Below are 18,035 nucleotides of genomic sequence, written 5' to 3'. Positions count from 1 at the left end.
TTTTTTTAAAAATGTGTGATTTTCATGAAGAAATAAACTTTGATTGTAAAACTTTTTTATTTGTTTGTACATTCAAAGATGTTGATGGGATTTCAATTGACATTCAAGTATGAATATTGTCTTATCATTAAATATAATTCTTTTTTGCTGTAAAACTAAATGTTATATAGCATTCTGTCATATAGAAATGCATCTTTCACAACATAATGCAAGCTATGATAAGATCAGCATCTCTTTGAAACCCGTTTTGTGTAAAGCTGAAATACACAGTGACTAAACATGCTCTGTTTTCTCCTCTAGGTCAATATGGGAACCAGATTAAAGATGAAAAAGGGAACCATCAATCAGGAACCACAACCTTTGTCTGATAAACCACACCAGAAAGGTTGTCTCCTGTGGAACCAAGTTCAACCGAGGAAATAAAGGTCAACTAAAACAATGTGGTCAGTTGTATCATGTTTGCAGATCTTAGTCAAATAAAGATTCTGAACATTACTGGACGTGATCTACGGTGGAAATAAAGGTTCACAGATCATAAAGGTCCATTGTTGTTATGGCAACCAACAGCATCTGTTGCTAGGCAATGTTTGTCACAAATTTTGGGATCGAAGAAACAACAAAGGATCTGAAGTAAGCATTTATAAACTGATAGTTTGTCTTGGCTTTGAGTTGTGGATTGAGTGGAAAAATAGTAAAGACTTGATGTTTTATTTTATTGAGCTAATTTTTCTGCTGTAATAGATATATTCGCAATGTTACTGTTTAATTACAAACAATAAATTATTATATATTATAATTTTATATTGATAAATTGACCTGATGTTTAATATGGGCATGCTGTTTTGATTAAATGGTGTGACAAAGATTCTTAGATTTAATTTGATGTGAAGGTAGAGCTATCTTAATGTAAAAAGTTGAATCGCCGTGTCATATGTCGTATACATTTTTCTATATTTTATCCAACAATTGTAATATGTTCAATTTTCATTTGCAATATTGTAATATTCATGGTACTTGTTAGTTGTTGTCAAATTATCCAGTATTTAAAAAAGCAATGTTCTAAGTCTGATGATAAAATTGGCGAACATGTTTGCACATACAATTAAATATTTCTATGTAATTTGTTAGTCATATTGTAACAAATTACTTGCAACAGTTCTTTTCTCTTAACCAGGTGTATGAAAATGTTAATTTGTTTTCTGTCAGAATTATCATGTATTGAAAAATTTCTAAAAATGCTGTTTGAAGGACAAGAAATGTTACCAACCACACCCTTAAGTGAATATTTCATGTTATGGTTCTATATTACTTTGGAATGATACGTTTGGTGCATTAAAAATAGAAAATGCTCTAATGGTTTTTAAAATACTTTTTTTACTTTATTCATTGAGAAAGCTACAGTGTACAACAAAATGAATATTACATGTTGTGCTGTCCTTTCGATGCCTGTATTTTATATTTTTCATGAATTCCAATAAATTCCAGTCATTCATTGCTCATTCATATTTTATTCATGACATGATGGTTTCAAGAATGAAGAAAGCTTTTAGCTTGTTTTAAATTTAAAGTAATTTAGAGTAATTTAACAATTTGCAAGCTTATTATTCCTGTCTATGTAAATACATGTTCAAAGCTAGTAATTCTGTCAGAGGTAATATCATTGTGCAGTTATATGAATTAATGAGGTAAACTTTTGATAGTTTTTATGAATTCTTGCACAAAACTGTGTATATAAATGTATTCTTGTTTTATACAGTTAATCACAAAGTCCTGTGTAAATGTACTTCCTCTTTTTTTGCCAACAACATCAAAAGTAAGAACAAATGCTGCGATGAATTATCAAGATGACATTTTGTTTTGTGCATTTGTATATTTTAATGGTAAAGTTTACGTTCTGAGATCTTAAAGGTTAACTTTTAAAAATATTTACTTTATTTTTAGAAGAATTTCTCCAATAGCTTAATAATGCAATTTAAATGCTTACAAATGCAAATTTTGCATCCATAGTCTTTTTATGCCCCCGAAGGAGGGCATATAGTGATCGGAATGTCCGTCTGTCCGTTCGTCTGTCCGTCACACTTTTCGAAAAATGCTCATAACTTCTATGTCGCTTCAGATAGCAATTTCATATTTGGCATGCATGTGTATATGGACAAGGCCTTTCCATACGCACACAAATGTTGACCCCTGTGACCTTGACCTTGAACTTAGGGTCCGCGTTTAGGTTTTGAAATCTGTGTTTAGGTTTCGAAAAAAGCTCATAACTTCTATCAATCGTTTATAGGGGGCATAAGTCATCCTATGGTGACAGCTCTTGTTTTAGGTTACATTACACCAAATTTGCTATCTACCCTCAAATGCCCCATCATTTAAACCACGTATAGCTATCATCAAATGCCTCAATACTGTGCAATATTTATGCATATTTTTCATTCATCTTTATGAAGTATGTGTTTTTACATTTAAGAGCTGAAATTTTAGGATCTTTTTCACCATTTCATGCATTTAAGCGCAGCTTATATTTCACAAAATAGTCGCAGCTGTTCACCAAATAGTCCTAGCATCATGTATTCACCAAATAGTCCTAGCATCATGTATTCACCAAATAGTCCTAGCATCATGTATTCACCAAATAGTCCTAGCATCATGTATTCACCAAATAGTCCTAGCATCATGTATTCACCAAATAGTCACAGCCTTTTTTGCAAACATAATATTTTGTCAGAGTTTGCATTATTCCTGTTTTTGTTTGTTTGCAGCATTAAATTTACATTTGTCTTCGAAGTGGTGGTGCCTGTATTTACAAAGTACCTTAGGCAAATCTTGACTGGAGTTGTACTTGAAGACAAAATTATTTCATTAAATCATATAAAAGACTTATATTATATGCTTGCAAAAGAATAAATATTTATTATTTTAGCATGATTTTTATTTGTTTAAAACAGTTGTAAAATTTATTTAGATCTCAATACAATGTGGCAGAAAGTTTTATTCCTTATCAGCCAAATCTCATGCCCTTATAAAAATGTTTAAACCAATGCATTCCCAGTAGTGTTGCCTATTGAGCATTGTATATAGAGGCTCAGAAATCTAGAAGTGGTATGAATGACAGAGCAGCCATTTTGTGTGAATGATAGAATAGGTACTCAAAGAACCACATTAAATGTGCTTATATTTAAATATGACTTACGTGCATACATGTTTAGCCCCGAGTTGTACTTGTATTTTCCAGTGAAAGCTGTAACAAGCTATCAGTCTAAATTGCCCATATGCTGATAGACCTTATTACCACATATTCCCAAATAAATTTTCCTAGGACCTTACATTTTCGACAGGGGTGGGTGGGGGTGGGTTTTTTAGGGTGGTCATTTATTACTTATTACAAGTCTAAAAAATTGTTTCCTGTAATAAATACTAATATAACAAATAAAGTATAGTTGACTTGGCAACTATTTACACAAACATTTCAGACAAAGATTTAAGTTAAGCATGTATTTGAGTCTTTCAAGTGACTTGTTAATAGATTTTTGTATTTTTGAAAGATTTCATCAGTGAATTTACAAACAAAACTATAATATTTGGGATAGTATTGAATATTTGTGATACCAAGGAAAAATACATGAATAACAAAATGTTGCTGCCCTGGGTTTCAAATCTGGGGACCTCTGGATGACAAAGCTTATGCGCTACCATATCATGCTTTTGAATTTGGACAGCATTTTAGTGCATGTTGGACTAGCAAGTGTTTTTTTAAGTTATCAAGTTAAAGCGTTCCAAAACACTTGTTATGTTTCTAATTTCGAGGAATAATTATCCATGAATGAACATACATTTTTGTAAAAATCATAGGAGTGTTATTTTTCTAGTTTAAATATTTTGAAATCATTTTGGAATCTATGACAATTTTGTTTAATGGTCATTTTGCCAAACTGTAAAAAAGTCCATCTTATAAAAATTGATCTTTAACAGGCATGTCGCCGCATGTGTATACTTTTTAAATAAGAGGTATATTATGGTATAAGGTCCTTGGTGTTTATTAGGGAATATATGGTACTGTTATTTTTGTATGAGCTGCTTTAATTATTGCTTCATTAAAGCAAACATTGTACATTCACTTTATAGTATACAACTCATTAATATTGTCTGCAAACTTTGTATGTACTTTTTATATTAACTTATTTTTGAGTCTTACATTCCACCTTATTTTCTTTGCTTTAGATGTGACTTGTAATGTATATGCTATGTATTTTGTATATGAAAATATTGACTTGTTGTGGATTTATGAAGTGAACATTATAAATAATATTGGTGTTCCTATGTTAACCTGTTAGATATAATTTTAGTATTGTAAAATTATTTGCATAGTATACAGTTTATTTATGTTTTATCTACTTATCAATTTGACAAGTTAAACAAGTGAAGATCTTTGTATGTTAATGTTAACAATTATAACAGTTAAAATATCTAAATTTTGAACAACGTCATCAGTAAATAGTTATTATGTGGGTTTTTTTAAAATGCTGTGTGTTTGTGATTGATGGTTTCAGTATTAGTACAGACTTTTACTTTAAAATTTATTTAAATACCTTATGTTTTCATGATTTACCAGAGTCCAATTTGGAACAAAATAGCAACTCCATTAATATTTATTTTTATTATATACCTGCTTTATGTTCCCAAAAAATACAAGTTGTATCAATCTGTAAAATACAACTGCTCTGAAATAATTCCCGTATAATGCTACTTGCTAGTTTTCCAATTATGTATTACAATACTAGCTGGACTACTTTTAATGACGTCACTTTGAATGCAGAAAATTATAATAGCATTCTTGGTTAATTATGAACGCCTAAACTCATTTTTTTAACTTAAATGATTCAAAGTTGTAGATAATAAAAGGAATATTACGCAAGTCAATTGCTACAAGTGTTTGTATTAGTCTCGTGGCATGCGCTATTTCGTATCACACTCGAGGCTCAGCCTCTCGTGAGATACGTCATCACACAAGCCACTCCACTGATGCAAACACATGGAACAATTGACTAGCGTAATATTCCGTATGTATTAAATCAGATAACGCTGTAATATCAAGTATTATACAGTGAGTATTTCAATTCCAATATCCACTTCCCTCATCAATGAGAAAACTACATGATTACTGTACTACTATTTAACTCTACCTCGTATGTTCTAAAAAATGATTCAATTTTAGAATATTATAATGTCAATAAATACTATGAGAAGCAATTTACAACACAATCATGAAGTAGAATCCCTATTAGTAGGATGTGCCAAGTTTCAGCTTCAAATGTCATTTGACTACATGTATACAAACTGATATATGCACTCCAATAAATCTGCCCTTAGTAAATTGATTTCTATGTAAACCATGCTAAGTGGATGTAAAGAACAATAAATGTTGGCATGTGCAATCTAGCAAAATGTTTTGACACAGTTCCAATGAGAAAGACAATTGAACATTTTTTTAAATTAATTTATTCTCTTTTTGTCACCACATCATAGTTTGGTTATTGATATCGAAACTTTAAAGGCTTATGATAGTATGCATTGTTTTGTTAAAAAACAAACATGTTTTTTTCCCTCAGACAGTAAAAAAATATTCAAAACCCTAAAAAAGCAATGTTGATTGATTGTTGAACATAGAGGTATAAACCTTATCAGGTACTGTTTATTTGTTTCTTACTAATTTTGTGAATGTGTGTACATGTATTGTTTTCCTAGTCAGATGTGTTCTTTTGAGTTTAAATCTCAAATGAATATTAATAGAAACTTTATATTTCATGACTTAATAAAGTATTTATGCTGTCCAAAATGTTGTGTTTTCCTTGGCTCCTGTATGGTAATTTTCCATGAATTTAAGAAAATGGTAAATAAAATAAAAAAACAAAACCTTTTTGGACCTTTTACAATTTAATCCTATGTTTGTAAGCAACAATTAATGTATATCATCTTCTGAAAAACATAGATACATTTAATAGATATACTTATATACATAATATTTCATTTTAAAGGTTGTCACTTTGTATAATTATAACTTAGAGATAGATTTATAAAACAGTCCATATTGATAAGATATTTCAAGACTTGTAAGTTCTTTTAAAATGTCCTTTAACCAGAATATTAAGAGGGAAAACTATGTTTGACAATTAAGTGAAAACAACTTGACCAAATAGGATTCTCAACAGATGGGAATTTGACAGCAAACATGTATCTAAATCCCAATTAAATGGATCTAACAGATCCTTTATAATCTTCAGTATAAGTGAATGCATGGACTTTGAGGGAAATCTCTTTGGTTGTAAACAACTTACATGTGCAATTTCCCGCATTGATACAAGTCCCTGGATGATTTTAATGATTGTGCCTGTTTTTCTTAAAATATATTTCCTATTTTAATACAGCAATAATATTTTATTTAAAGCACCTGCATGTAAATACATTGATTAAAATAGTCTATAGTGAAATAAGTGTTAATGTTGGGCAGCTAGCCTATAGCGATTCAGTTAGAGTGTCTGGTTACTACTTAGGAGACCCTGGTTCAAACCCCAGTTGGAGCTCAAGAGTTTTCACTTCAATGACAACGAGGCATAGACCAACTGTGAATAAGTAAATAGGTCTGAGCTTGTGTAATGGTTTCAGGGAGGGCCATGTGGATGCAAGACAAAACATTAAGAGGGGAAGGAGTGTTGTGAAAAAAGGTCACTTTCAACAGCCTAGCTGTTGGGCTAGCTCTTGAGCGATGTGTCTAGTTACCACTCCGGAGACCCTACTTCAATCCCCAGTTTGAGCTCAGGATTTCTCACTTAATTATTATTTAAAGTGTGTATTTACATACAATTAATAAAAGTCAAGTGTTTGACAACCTTTCTTATTGGTTTGATTTTTAAAAATACTTTTGGGTATAGTCAATAAACTATAACTAGAAGGTCTTTTGTATGTTGTTGTAACCTAGCAATTGATTTCCATCAAATACCCAGACCGACCCGAGTTTCGATTACCGGTATGACTAGGATTGTTGCAACCCGCGATCAAAGAACTTAGTGGTTTGTAACCGAAACAACACAAGTTACTCCCCTTGATTATAAAATTGCCAAAGTTAATGTAAAAACGCTGAGGTAAAAACACATAATTTAGCTTATAGAATGCATGGTTAGGCTTTAAATTTGTTACTTTTTAATGTAAAACGTAATAAAAAATGTGCATGACTTTTTTCAATGCTCAGCGTTGTTAAGGCAGCGAATTAAATGCAAAATAAGTGGCTTGCAAATTGCAGACACCAGAGCCATGGGTACTTCAACGTTCAAGTCTGCTATTATGTGCGCAATGCTGTTTCATGAGCATTACTTATGTTCTTTTAAAATATGTGGGCAAAAGATGACCGTCATAGCACTCATTGAAGTATAGAAAATGTTAATGCATCAATAACACAAACTCAAATAAAGCCATTAATAAAATACATTATTGAAAATTTTTCTAACAATGCAGGGACCTATACAAACAAAGGGATTCCCAACTCAATGAAACTGAAGAACAAGCTAACCCGTTGTTACACAAAAAGGAAACAAGACTTGCGACCCAACGAGACTTTGCGCGACAATGCAAATTTTCACAGCAGCCATTTTGACAGAGAGACCGTGACAAAGCGATCTAGTCACATTAAAGGGGCCTTTTCACAGATTTTGGCATTTTTTAACTTATTCATTAAATGCTTTATATTGATAAATGTAAACATTGGATCGTAAAAGCTCCAGTAAAAAATCAAGAATAAAATTAAAAAAAGGAAAAGAACATTGCCCGGAGCAGGTTTCGAACCAGTGACCCCTGGAGTCCTGAAGTAAAAACGTTTTAGCCTACTGAGCTATTCCGCCTAGTACACATACTTGACGTATTTTATACCTTATATAAGCAATCTTCGTAGTTTCACAAAATTTAACGACAAAAACAGAACTCTCCAAATTATTCAATCGTTTCGCGTTGCAACGCTTTATAATTTTTAGGTTTTAAAATCGTCAAAAGATGCATATAATGGCTATATTAGACCATGGTAAATGTTCAGTATTACTGTTTCCTCACAAATATCATAACTAAAACAAAAATGTGCGAATCTGAAACAACTTTTTTCAATTTTGTCAATTTACCAAAGCGTAAAAAGATCCCTTTAAGATTACAAATTAACCAAGTGTTGCCAACAAAGAAGTATTCATTGCAAAGGTTTGTTGAATTTGAGACATCTTATTGTTTTATTTCTTTGTATTTACTAATAAAAACAGCGGTGGGTAGTTTCACCAAATCATGCGTATCATTGTTTACACTTCCACAATCCGATAAACATGTGTTGTGGCTTTTTTCAAAAGGCTTGGTCTAATAAAACTCTATACTATTCATGTTGGTATTCTTACAAACGTTACATTTCAATGCATTGTGTGGTGAAAACTTAATTTACATTATTTGCAAATTCATTATTTTATAATAGCTCAAAGATTATAGAATTTTAGTCATTTTTTTTTATTTTGTAATCACTATCAGTGTTATCAACATATGTCTCAGCTTTTTTCGAAAAGCTCAGTCAATACTATCTCTATATTAATCTTGTAGGTATCTTTACAAACGTTACATTTCAATGCATTGTGTGTTGCAATTTTTATTTGTGTTATTTGCAAATTCATGATTTTGAATGAGCACAAAGACAATACAATTTTAGTGATTTATTTTTTACCACAATCAGTTTGGTCAGCATATGTCGTGGCTCTTTTCGAAAAGCTCAGTCAATACTAGCCCTATATTTATCATGTTGGTATCTTTACAAACGTTACATTTCAATGCATTGTGTGGTGCAAATTTTATTTGCATCATTTGCAAAATCATAATTTTGTATTAGCTCAAAGATTATACAAATTTATTCATTTTTAGCTCATCTATTTTTTGAAAAAAAATTATGAGCTATTGTCATCACCTTGGCGTCGGCGTCGGCGTTGGCGTTGGCGTTGGCGTCGGCGTCCGGTTAAGTTTTGCGTTTAGGTCCACTTTTCTCAGAAAGTATCAATGCTATTGCATTCAAACTTGGTACACTTACTTACTATCATGAGGGGACTGGGCAGGCAAAGTTAGATAACTCTGGCGTGCATTTTGACAGAATTATGTGCCCTTTTTATACTTAAAAAATTGAAAATTTTGGTTAAGTTTTGCGTTTAGTTCCACTTTTCTCAGTAAGTATCAATGCTATTGCATTCAAACTTGGTACACTTACTTACTATCATGAGGGGACTGGGCAGGCAAAGTTAGATAACTCTGGCATGCATTTTGACAGAATTATGTGCCCTTTTTATACTTAGAAAATTGACAATTTTGGTTAAGTTTTGTGTTTAGGTCCATTTTATTCCTTAAGCATCAAAGCTATTGCTTTCATACTTGCAACACTTACTAACTATCATAAGGGGACTGTGCAGGCAAAGTAATGTAACTCTGACTGGCATTTTGACAGAATTATGTGCCCTTTTTATACTTAGAAAATTGAAAATTTGATTAAGTTTTGTGTTTAGGTCCACTTTATTCCTACAGTATCAAAGCTATTGCTTTCATACTTGCAAGATTTATGAACTATCATAAGGGGACGGTGCAGGCAAAGTTATGTAACTCTGACTGGCATTTGGACGGAATTATGGGCCCTTTATACTTAGAAAATTGAAAATTTGGTTAAGATTTATGTTTTGGTCCACTTTACCCCTAAAGTATCATAGATATTGCTTTCATACTTAGAACACTCACAAACTATCATAAGGGTACAGTAAAAGGACAAGTTGCATAACTCTGGTTGTCATTGTTACGGAATTATGGCCCTTTTTTGACTTAGTAACTTTTAATATATGGTTAATTTTTGTGTTTCGATCCACTCGAAGTATCAAGGCTATTGCTTTCAAACTTCAAATACTTACATGCTATCATGAGGTTACTGTACCTGGCAACTTGAATTTTACTTTGACCTTTGAATGACCTTGACTCTCAAGGTCAAATTATTAAATTTTGCTAAAATTGCCATAACTTCTTTATTTATGATTAGATTTGATTGATACTTTGATGAAACTTCTCTTACCTGACATACCACAATAGACTTCACCCAAACCATCCCCCGTGCCCTCCCCCCCCCCTCCCCCCCTCCCCCCCCCCCTAATTTTTTTTTTTTTTTTTTTTTTTTTTTTTTAAGATCATCTCACAAATGACCACCACACCCTCACACTATACAAGCTCAAAAACAATACAATTTTAGTCATTTTTAGCTCATTTTTTTTGTTGAAAAAAAATTATGAGCTTTTGTCATCACCTTGGCGTTGGCGTCGGCGTCCGGTTAAGTTTTGCGTTTAGGTACACTTTTTTCATAAAGTATCAATGCTATTGCATTCAAACTTGGTACACTTATTTACTATCATGAGGGGACTGGGCAGGCAAAGTTAGATAATTCTGGCTTGCATTTTGACAGAATTATGTGCCCTTTTTATACTTAGAAAATTGAAAATTTTGGTTAAGTTTTGTGTTTAGGTCCATTTTATTCCTTAAGTATCAAAGCTATTGCTTTCATACTTGCAACACTTACTAACTATCATAAGGGGACTGTGCAGGCAAAGTAATGTAACTCTGACTGGCATTTTGACAGAATTATGTGCCCTTTTTATACTTAGAAAATTGAAAATTTGGTTAAGTTTTGTGTTTAGGTCCACTTTTTTCCTAAAGTATCAAAGCCATTGCGTTCATACTTGCAACACTTACTAACTATCGTAAGGGGACTGTGCAGGCAAAGTTATGTAACTCTGACTGGCATTTTGACGGAATTATGGGCCCTTTATACTTGAAAATTTGGTTAAGTTTTGTGTTTTGGTCCACTTTACCCCTAAAGTATTATAGATATTGCTTTCATACTTGGAACACTCCCAAACTATCATAAGGGGACAGTAAAGGACAAGTTGCATAACTCTGGTTGTCATTTTTACGGAATTATGGCCCTTTTTTGACTTAGTAACTTTGAATATATGGTTACATTTTGTGTTTAGATCCACTTTACTTCTAAAGTAAAGTATCAAGGCTATTGCTTTTAAACTTTAAATACTTTCATGCTATCATGAGGGTACTGTACCTGGTAAGTTGAATTTTACCTTGACCTTTGAATGACCTTGACTCTCAAGGTCAAATTATTAAATTTTGATAAAATTGCCATAACTTCTTTATTTATGATTAGATTCGATTGATACTTTGACAAAACAACTCTTACCTGACATACCACAATTGACTCCGTCCAAACCATCCCCCACGCCCCCCCTCGATCCCCCCATTATTTTTTTGTAAATTAAAGATCATCTAATAAATGACCACCAACCACACCTGCACACTATACCCCCCCCCCCCCCCCCCCCCATCCCAAAAACATAATTTGTATGCCCCCGGTAAGGTGGCATATAGCAGTTGAACTGTCCGTCAATATGTCAGTAAGTCTGTCTTGTCAGTCCGAAAAAAACTTTTAACATTGACCCTAACTTTTTCAATATTGAAGATAGCAACTTGATTTTTGGCATGCATGTGTATCTCATGGAGCTGAACATTTTGAGTGTTGGAAGTTCAAGGTCAAGGTCATCCTTCAAGGTAAAAAAAAATAAATTCAAAGAGGCTTTCTCATGAAGCTGCACATTTTGAGTGGTGGAAGTTCAAGGTCATCCTTCATGGTCAAGGTCATCCTTCAAGGTCAAAGGTCAAAAAACAAATAAAAAAATTCATAGCGGCATTATCATGAAGCTGCACATTTTGAGTGGTGGAAGTTCAAGGTCAAGGTCATCCTTCAAGGTCAAAGGTAAAAAAAAATCAAAGCAGCGTTATCATGAAGCTGCACATTTTGAGTGGTGTAGGTTGAAGGTCAAGGTCATCCTTCAAGGTCAAGGTCATCCTTCAAGGTCAAAGGTCAAACAAAATATTTAAAAATTCAAAGCAGCGTTATCATGAAGCTGCACATTTTGAGTGGTGAAAGTTCAAGGTCAAGGTCATCCTTAAAGGTCAAGGTCATCCTTCAAGGTCAAAGGTCCAAAAAAAAATCATTAAAATCATCCAGGGACTTGTATCAATGCGGGAAATAGCACATGTAAGTTGTTTACAACCAAAGAGATTTCCCTCAAAGTCCATGCTATATTTATCATGTTGGTATCTTTACAAACGTTACATTTCAATGCATTGTGTGGCGCAAATTTTATTTGCATCATTTGCAAAATCATGATTTTGTATTAGCTCAAAGATTATACAAATTTAGTCATTTTTTAATTTTGTAATCACTATCAATTTAATCAAATATGTCGCAGCATTTTTTGAAAGGCTCAGTCAATACAAGCCCTATAATAATCATGATGGTATCTTTACAAATGTTACATTTCAGTCCATTGTGTGGTGCAAATTTCATTTGCATTATTTGCTAAATCATAATTTTGTATAAGCTCAAAAACAATACAATTTTAGTCATTTTTAGCTCATTTTTTTTGTTGAAAAAAAATTATGAGCTATTGTCATCACCTTGGCGTTGGCGTCGGCGTCCGGTTAAGTTTTGCGTTTAGGTACACTTTTTTCATAAAGTATCAATGCTATTGCATTCAAACTTGGTACACTTATTTACTATCATGAGGGGACTGGGCAGGCAAAGTTAGATAATTCTGGCTTGCATTTTGACAGAATTATGTGCCCTTTTTATACTAAGAAAATTGAAAATTTTGGTTAAGTTTTGTGTTTAGGTCCATTTTATTCCTTAAGTATCAAAGCTATTGCTTTCATACTTGCAACACTTACTAACTATCATAAGGTGACTGTGCAGGCAAAGATTTGTAACTCTGACTGGCATTTTACAGAATTATGTGCCCTTTTTATACTTAGAAAATTGAAAATTTGGTTAAGTTTTGTGTTTAGGTCCACTTTTTTCCTAAAGTATCAAAGCCATTGCGTTCATACTTGCAACACTTACTAACTATCGTAAGGGGACTGTGCAGGCAAAGTTATGTAACTCTGACTGGCATTTTGACGGAATTATGGGCCCTTTATACTTGAAAATTTGGTTAAGTTTTGTGTTTTGGTCCACTTTACCCCTAAAGAATTATAGATATTGCTTTCATACTTGGAACACTTCCCAAACTATCATAAGGGGACAGTAAAGGACAATTTGCATAACTCTGGCTGTCATTTTTACGGAATTATGGCCCTTTTTTGACTTAGTAACTTTGAATATATGGTTACATTTTGTGTTTAGATCCACTTTACTTCTAAAGTATCAAGGCTATTGCTTTTAAACTTTAAATACTTTCATGCTATCATGAGGGTACTGTACCTGGTAAGTTGAATTTTACCTTGACCTTTGAATGACCTTGACTCTCAAGGTCAAATTATTAAATTTTGATAAAATTGCCATAACTTCTTTATTTATGATTAGATTCGATTGATACTTTGACAAAACAACTCTTACCTGACATACCACAATTGACTCCGTCCAAACCATCCCCCACGCCCCCCCTCGATCCCCCCATTATTTTTTTGTAAATTAAAGATCATCTAATAAATGACCACCAACCACACCTGCACACTATACCCCCCCCCATCCCAAAAACATAATTTGTATGCCCCCGGTAAGGTGGCATATAGCAGTTGAACTGTCCGTCAATATATCAGTAAGTCTGTCTTGTCAGTCCGAAAAAAACTTTTAACATTGACCCTAACTTTTTCAATATTGAAGATAGCAACTTGATTTTTGGCATGCATGTGTATCTCATGGAGCTGAACATTTTGAGTGTTGGAAGTTCAAGGTCAAGGTCATCCTTCAAGGTAAAAAAAAATAAATTCAAAGAGGCTTTCTCATGAAGCTGCACATTTTGAGTGGTGGAAGTTCAAGGTCATCCTTCATGGTCAAGGTCATCCTTCAAGGTCAAAGGTCAAAAAACAAATAAAAAAATTCAAAGCGGCATTATCATGAAGCTGCACATTTTGAGTGGTGGAAGTTCAAGGTCAAGGTCATCCTTCAAGGTCAAAGGTCAAAAAACAAATAAAAAATCAAAGCGGCGTTATCATGAAGCTGCACATTTTGAGTGATGTAGGGTGAAGGTCAAGGTCATCCTTCAAGGTCAAGGTCATCCTTCAAGGTCAAAGGTCGAACAAAATATTTAAAAAATCAAAGCAGCGTTATCATGAAGCTGCACATTTTGAGTGGTGGAAGTTCAAGGTCAAGGTCATCCTTAAAGGTCAAGGTCATCCTTCAAGGTCAAAGGTCCAAAAAAAAATCAAAGCGGAATTCTCATGAAGCTGCACTTTTTGAGTGGTGGAAGTTCAAGGTCAAGGTCATTCTTCAAGGTCAAGGTCATTCCTCAAGGTCAAAGGTCAAAACAATAATAATTTCAAAGCGGCATTATCATAAAACTGCACATTTTGAGTGGTGGAAGTTCAAGGTCAAGATCATCCTTCAAGGTCAAAGGTAAAAAAAATATATAAAATTTCAAAGCGGCGCAATAGGGGGCATTGTGTTTCTGATAAACACATCTCTTGTTTTTTTCAAACATGATTAAAAAACACAAATATTTATTTTTATTATTTTATTTTTTAAATACCGTCCAACCATCCCATCCTAGAATCCCCACCCCCCCCCCAAATTTTTTTTTTTGCATTTTTGGAAAATAATGTAAAAAAATGACCACACCCCCACACTATACACCCCTCGACACTCCACCCCTCCCTCCTTTGTGATTGAAATTGAGATAGGTCCCTACATCTTTAAAAAGAAAAATAGATGAGCGGTCTGCACCCGCAAGGCGGTGCTCTTGTTTTATTTTGTAACCACTATCAATTTGAACAACATATGTTGCAGCTTTTTTCAAAAGGCTCAGTCAATGCAAGACCTACATTAATCATGTTGTTAATTTTTCATATGTTACACTTCAATGCATTGTGTGGTGCACATTTAATTTGCATGTATTGCAAAGGCATTATTTTTTATTAGCTCAAAGATAATACAATTTTAATTGTTTTGTATTGTTTAACCACTATCTAGCTGAACACAGAGAGGCAATTTTACCACTTGTTTGCATATGTCAGTGGTCTTTTTTATAAGGATCTGTTATAAAAAGATCTACCTTCAACTTCTAATGTTTAGTCTTATTATTTATACCCTAATCCTGATTTGTAAATAAAACAATCTCAACGGTTCAAATAATTAATTTTATTATTTATTATTATTTTTATTTATTTAGATCAGCATCTGTGTCTTTTTGTGGGGAAGTTGTTTCTATTAACTCAGTGAGAACTTGATTTTGGGGCTATTTACAAACATGTTAACCTAGCTGACCTGAATTTGTTTGATAAGCAGCAAAGAGTCATGTGATAAAATAGTCTTTAACAGTTAAAGTTGTTTTATCTATAAAATAATTGATTACTTGAGTACTGTCTAAGGAAAGAAAAATGAAGAGACAAACAAACCTGTGTATAATTGACATTAATTGTGTACGGTTCAATTAGCATATGGTATTTATCTTTTGTTTGAAGAGCTGTTATTTTGCCTTAATTAATATACTTATATTGCCATACTTATGTTTTAAATTCATATTGTTTTATATTTTCAGTGCGCTGAAAAGAAGCAAAAGAGGGTCTCTTGCTCTTTAGACGGAAGGTTTGACCCCGCAAAGGAAATTGTCATGACGCCAGCGAAACTTGGGCGTACAAACCCAGGTCATTTCCACATTAAGAACTTTTAATGGTTGAAAAACATTGTGGACTTAAAATAGTGCTGACATACATGGGTGATCACAGCTATGCCAAGGATACTGATACTGTCTGATTCAACACTGAAATTTGATTCCTTTCTTTTCCTGAGACGTACATGTACCTTGACCATCCCAGCATTAAGATGATGTTACTATATTCATGTCTACTAGATAAAGCAGTGGCGACAACAAACTTCACAAACCTTCAGACTTGCCGAAGACAAAAGAAAATTCAGTATGAATTAGTTTTAAATATTCAATTGATTAAATTAAACTGTTGCATTTTTCATAAATAAACACATTCCAGCAGTGAATATCTCTGCTTAACTCAAAAGTGACTGTTCGATCTTTGATCATGTTAATCAAAAATGTGTTCCCAGAACTTATTATAAATATAAATTTTTAAAACTTGTTTAAACAAGATAATTTGGTATTGAATTTTAATAAGCTTTTTTTGTATTGCTGTAGGCTTCAAATAAATCTTCTGCATCACCATGTCAGGAGGAACCTCAGTCTTTTGTTGTTGAAATAATACATAGAAAAATTATTAGTATTATTATGTTGTTCTATCTCACATTGCAAATGGTTACTTGTGCAAAATCATTTTCAAACATGTGATTTTTTTTACATGCTATTGAGTTTTTAGAATATTTTCTTAAACTGAATGCTCATTACACTTAGTAACATGAATGTATTGTTACACATACTCTTAAAATTAAATAATACCAAGATTACCTATCATGCATGAACTAATGTGTATGTTTCAGTGATTTGAATTATGATTTACTGATTTATTCTGAGAAATAAAACATAAACCACTTTTATGAATTGCCTTGCCTTCAAATTCTGCTGATTTTTGTTCAATACTTGAATACGAAATCACCAAAAGACTTGCAGTACTACTATGGATATCATGTTCAAAAGGAGTCCAAGAGAATAATATAATGGCATGCTAACCTTCATTATCTTGGATGATAAAGAACAATTATACATTTTAAATTGTAAGCAATTGACAGGCGTTGATAATGTTGATACTTTTCACACAGCAGAGTAACATTTTTAATTAATTAAAAGACCGGTCTTTGCTACATGCACATATGTGCGATATACAATGGCAATTGAAACCCTGAGAAAGAAATGGTATTGTTACTCGTCCACGCATCCGGTAATTGGGTTCCGTGTAGCATACTGCGTGTTAATATTACTAATTATTTATTTACAAGACAAACAAGGCAAAATTGAACGAATATGTATTTGTTTATTAAATAACAAAAGTCGAATATTGCGAAACAACTATCACCATAAATCAGCCAAATCGCTCGCAATCGAATGAATCGATCTGCTTTCCATTAACTACATGAAGGTCAGTCTGGCTGCACAGGCTCTGAGCGACTCTGTTGGTGAATATTAAAATGACATGCGAAACTTTGCTGCTTCGGAGTTAAAAGAACATTTATACATTTTGAGTTGTTTGCACTCAACATGTCTTGATTATGTTTCTATTTTAAACAAAACATGGTAACATTTTAATTCTATGAAAAGACCGGTCTTTTGTACATGCATGTACGTGCGATAAACAACGGCAATTAAACCCTGGCGAAACAACCAGCAATTAATATTCATCAAAGGGTCCGATAGTTGGGGCCCCGTTCGACATAATGCGTAATAATTGGACTAATTAATGATTGATTTTGAGATCAACAATGCAACAATTGAACGAAAAGGTACTTGTTTATTTAACATAATATAATTTGAATCCGAAAAAACGTAACCCGCTCAATAAGCGAAATCCCTCGAAATCGATATCGTGTAGCCGCATTATCACTTCTCAGGGACCAATCAATCGAGATTATCAAATCTCTCGCACCGGTTTATTTCGCGTGCTGTATCGGGATATCGTGAGGTTGCGCATCCCTTTGTTTGTATAGGTTCCTGAACATGTCTGTTCGTAATATCAGCACATCCGTAAAATCGGCCCTCTTAATATATACATAATTGTGAAAGTAAACAAATACAAAAACACACATGTGTTTTATGTCAATCTATAGTTAAATTTGTATTTTTGGACATAACAGCAAACACTTCATTTAAATCTGCAATGTTTTGACAAAATACTGGCTAGACCTTGTAGCTCCCTGTAGTAATATGTTTCATGTCCAATTGTCTAATAGTATCAGCCATTCTGATTGGTTGCTAAGATTTACAGTATTACTATGTGCATGTGCTTGTTCTAAAAAAAAATATTTAATGGAAAAA

At 33.0% G+C, this 18,035-nt stretch overlaps 1 protein-coding gene across 3 annotated transcripts in view; it reads left to right on the top strand.

Moving 5' to 3' along the window:
- LOC127830991 (neuroglian-like) overlaps positions 1–5,833 on the top strand; it is a 135,760-nt gene extending 129,927 nt beyond the window's left edge. For all 3 annotated transcript variants that reach the window (XM_052355957.1, XM_052355956.1, XM_052355958.1), the window contains one exon: positions 301–5,833. In XM_052355957.1, coding sequence (XP_052211917.1) covers positions 301–368 — 68 coding nt within the window. In that variant the 3' untranslated portion in view covers positions 369–5,833. The remainder of the gene's footprint in view (positions 1–300) is intronic.
- The last annotated feature ends 12,202 nt before the right edge of the window (positions 5,834–18,035 follow it).

The sequence above is a fragment of the Dreissena polymorpha genome, chromosome 5 (assembly GCF_020536995.1).
Source record: "Dreissena polymorpha isolate Duluth1 chromosome 5, UMN_Dpol_1.0, whole genome shotgun sequence".
NCBI classification, from domain to species: domain Eukaryota; kingdom Metazoa; phylum Mollusca; class Bivalvia; order Myida; family Dreissenidae; genus Dreissena; species Dreissena polymorpha.
This window is presented reverse-complemented; position numbering and strand designations above follow the sequence as displayed.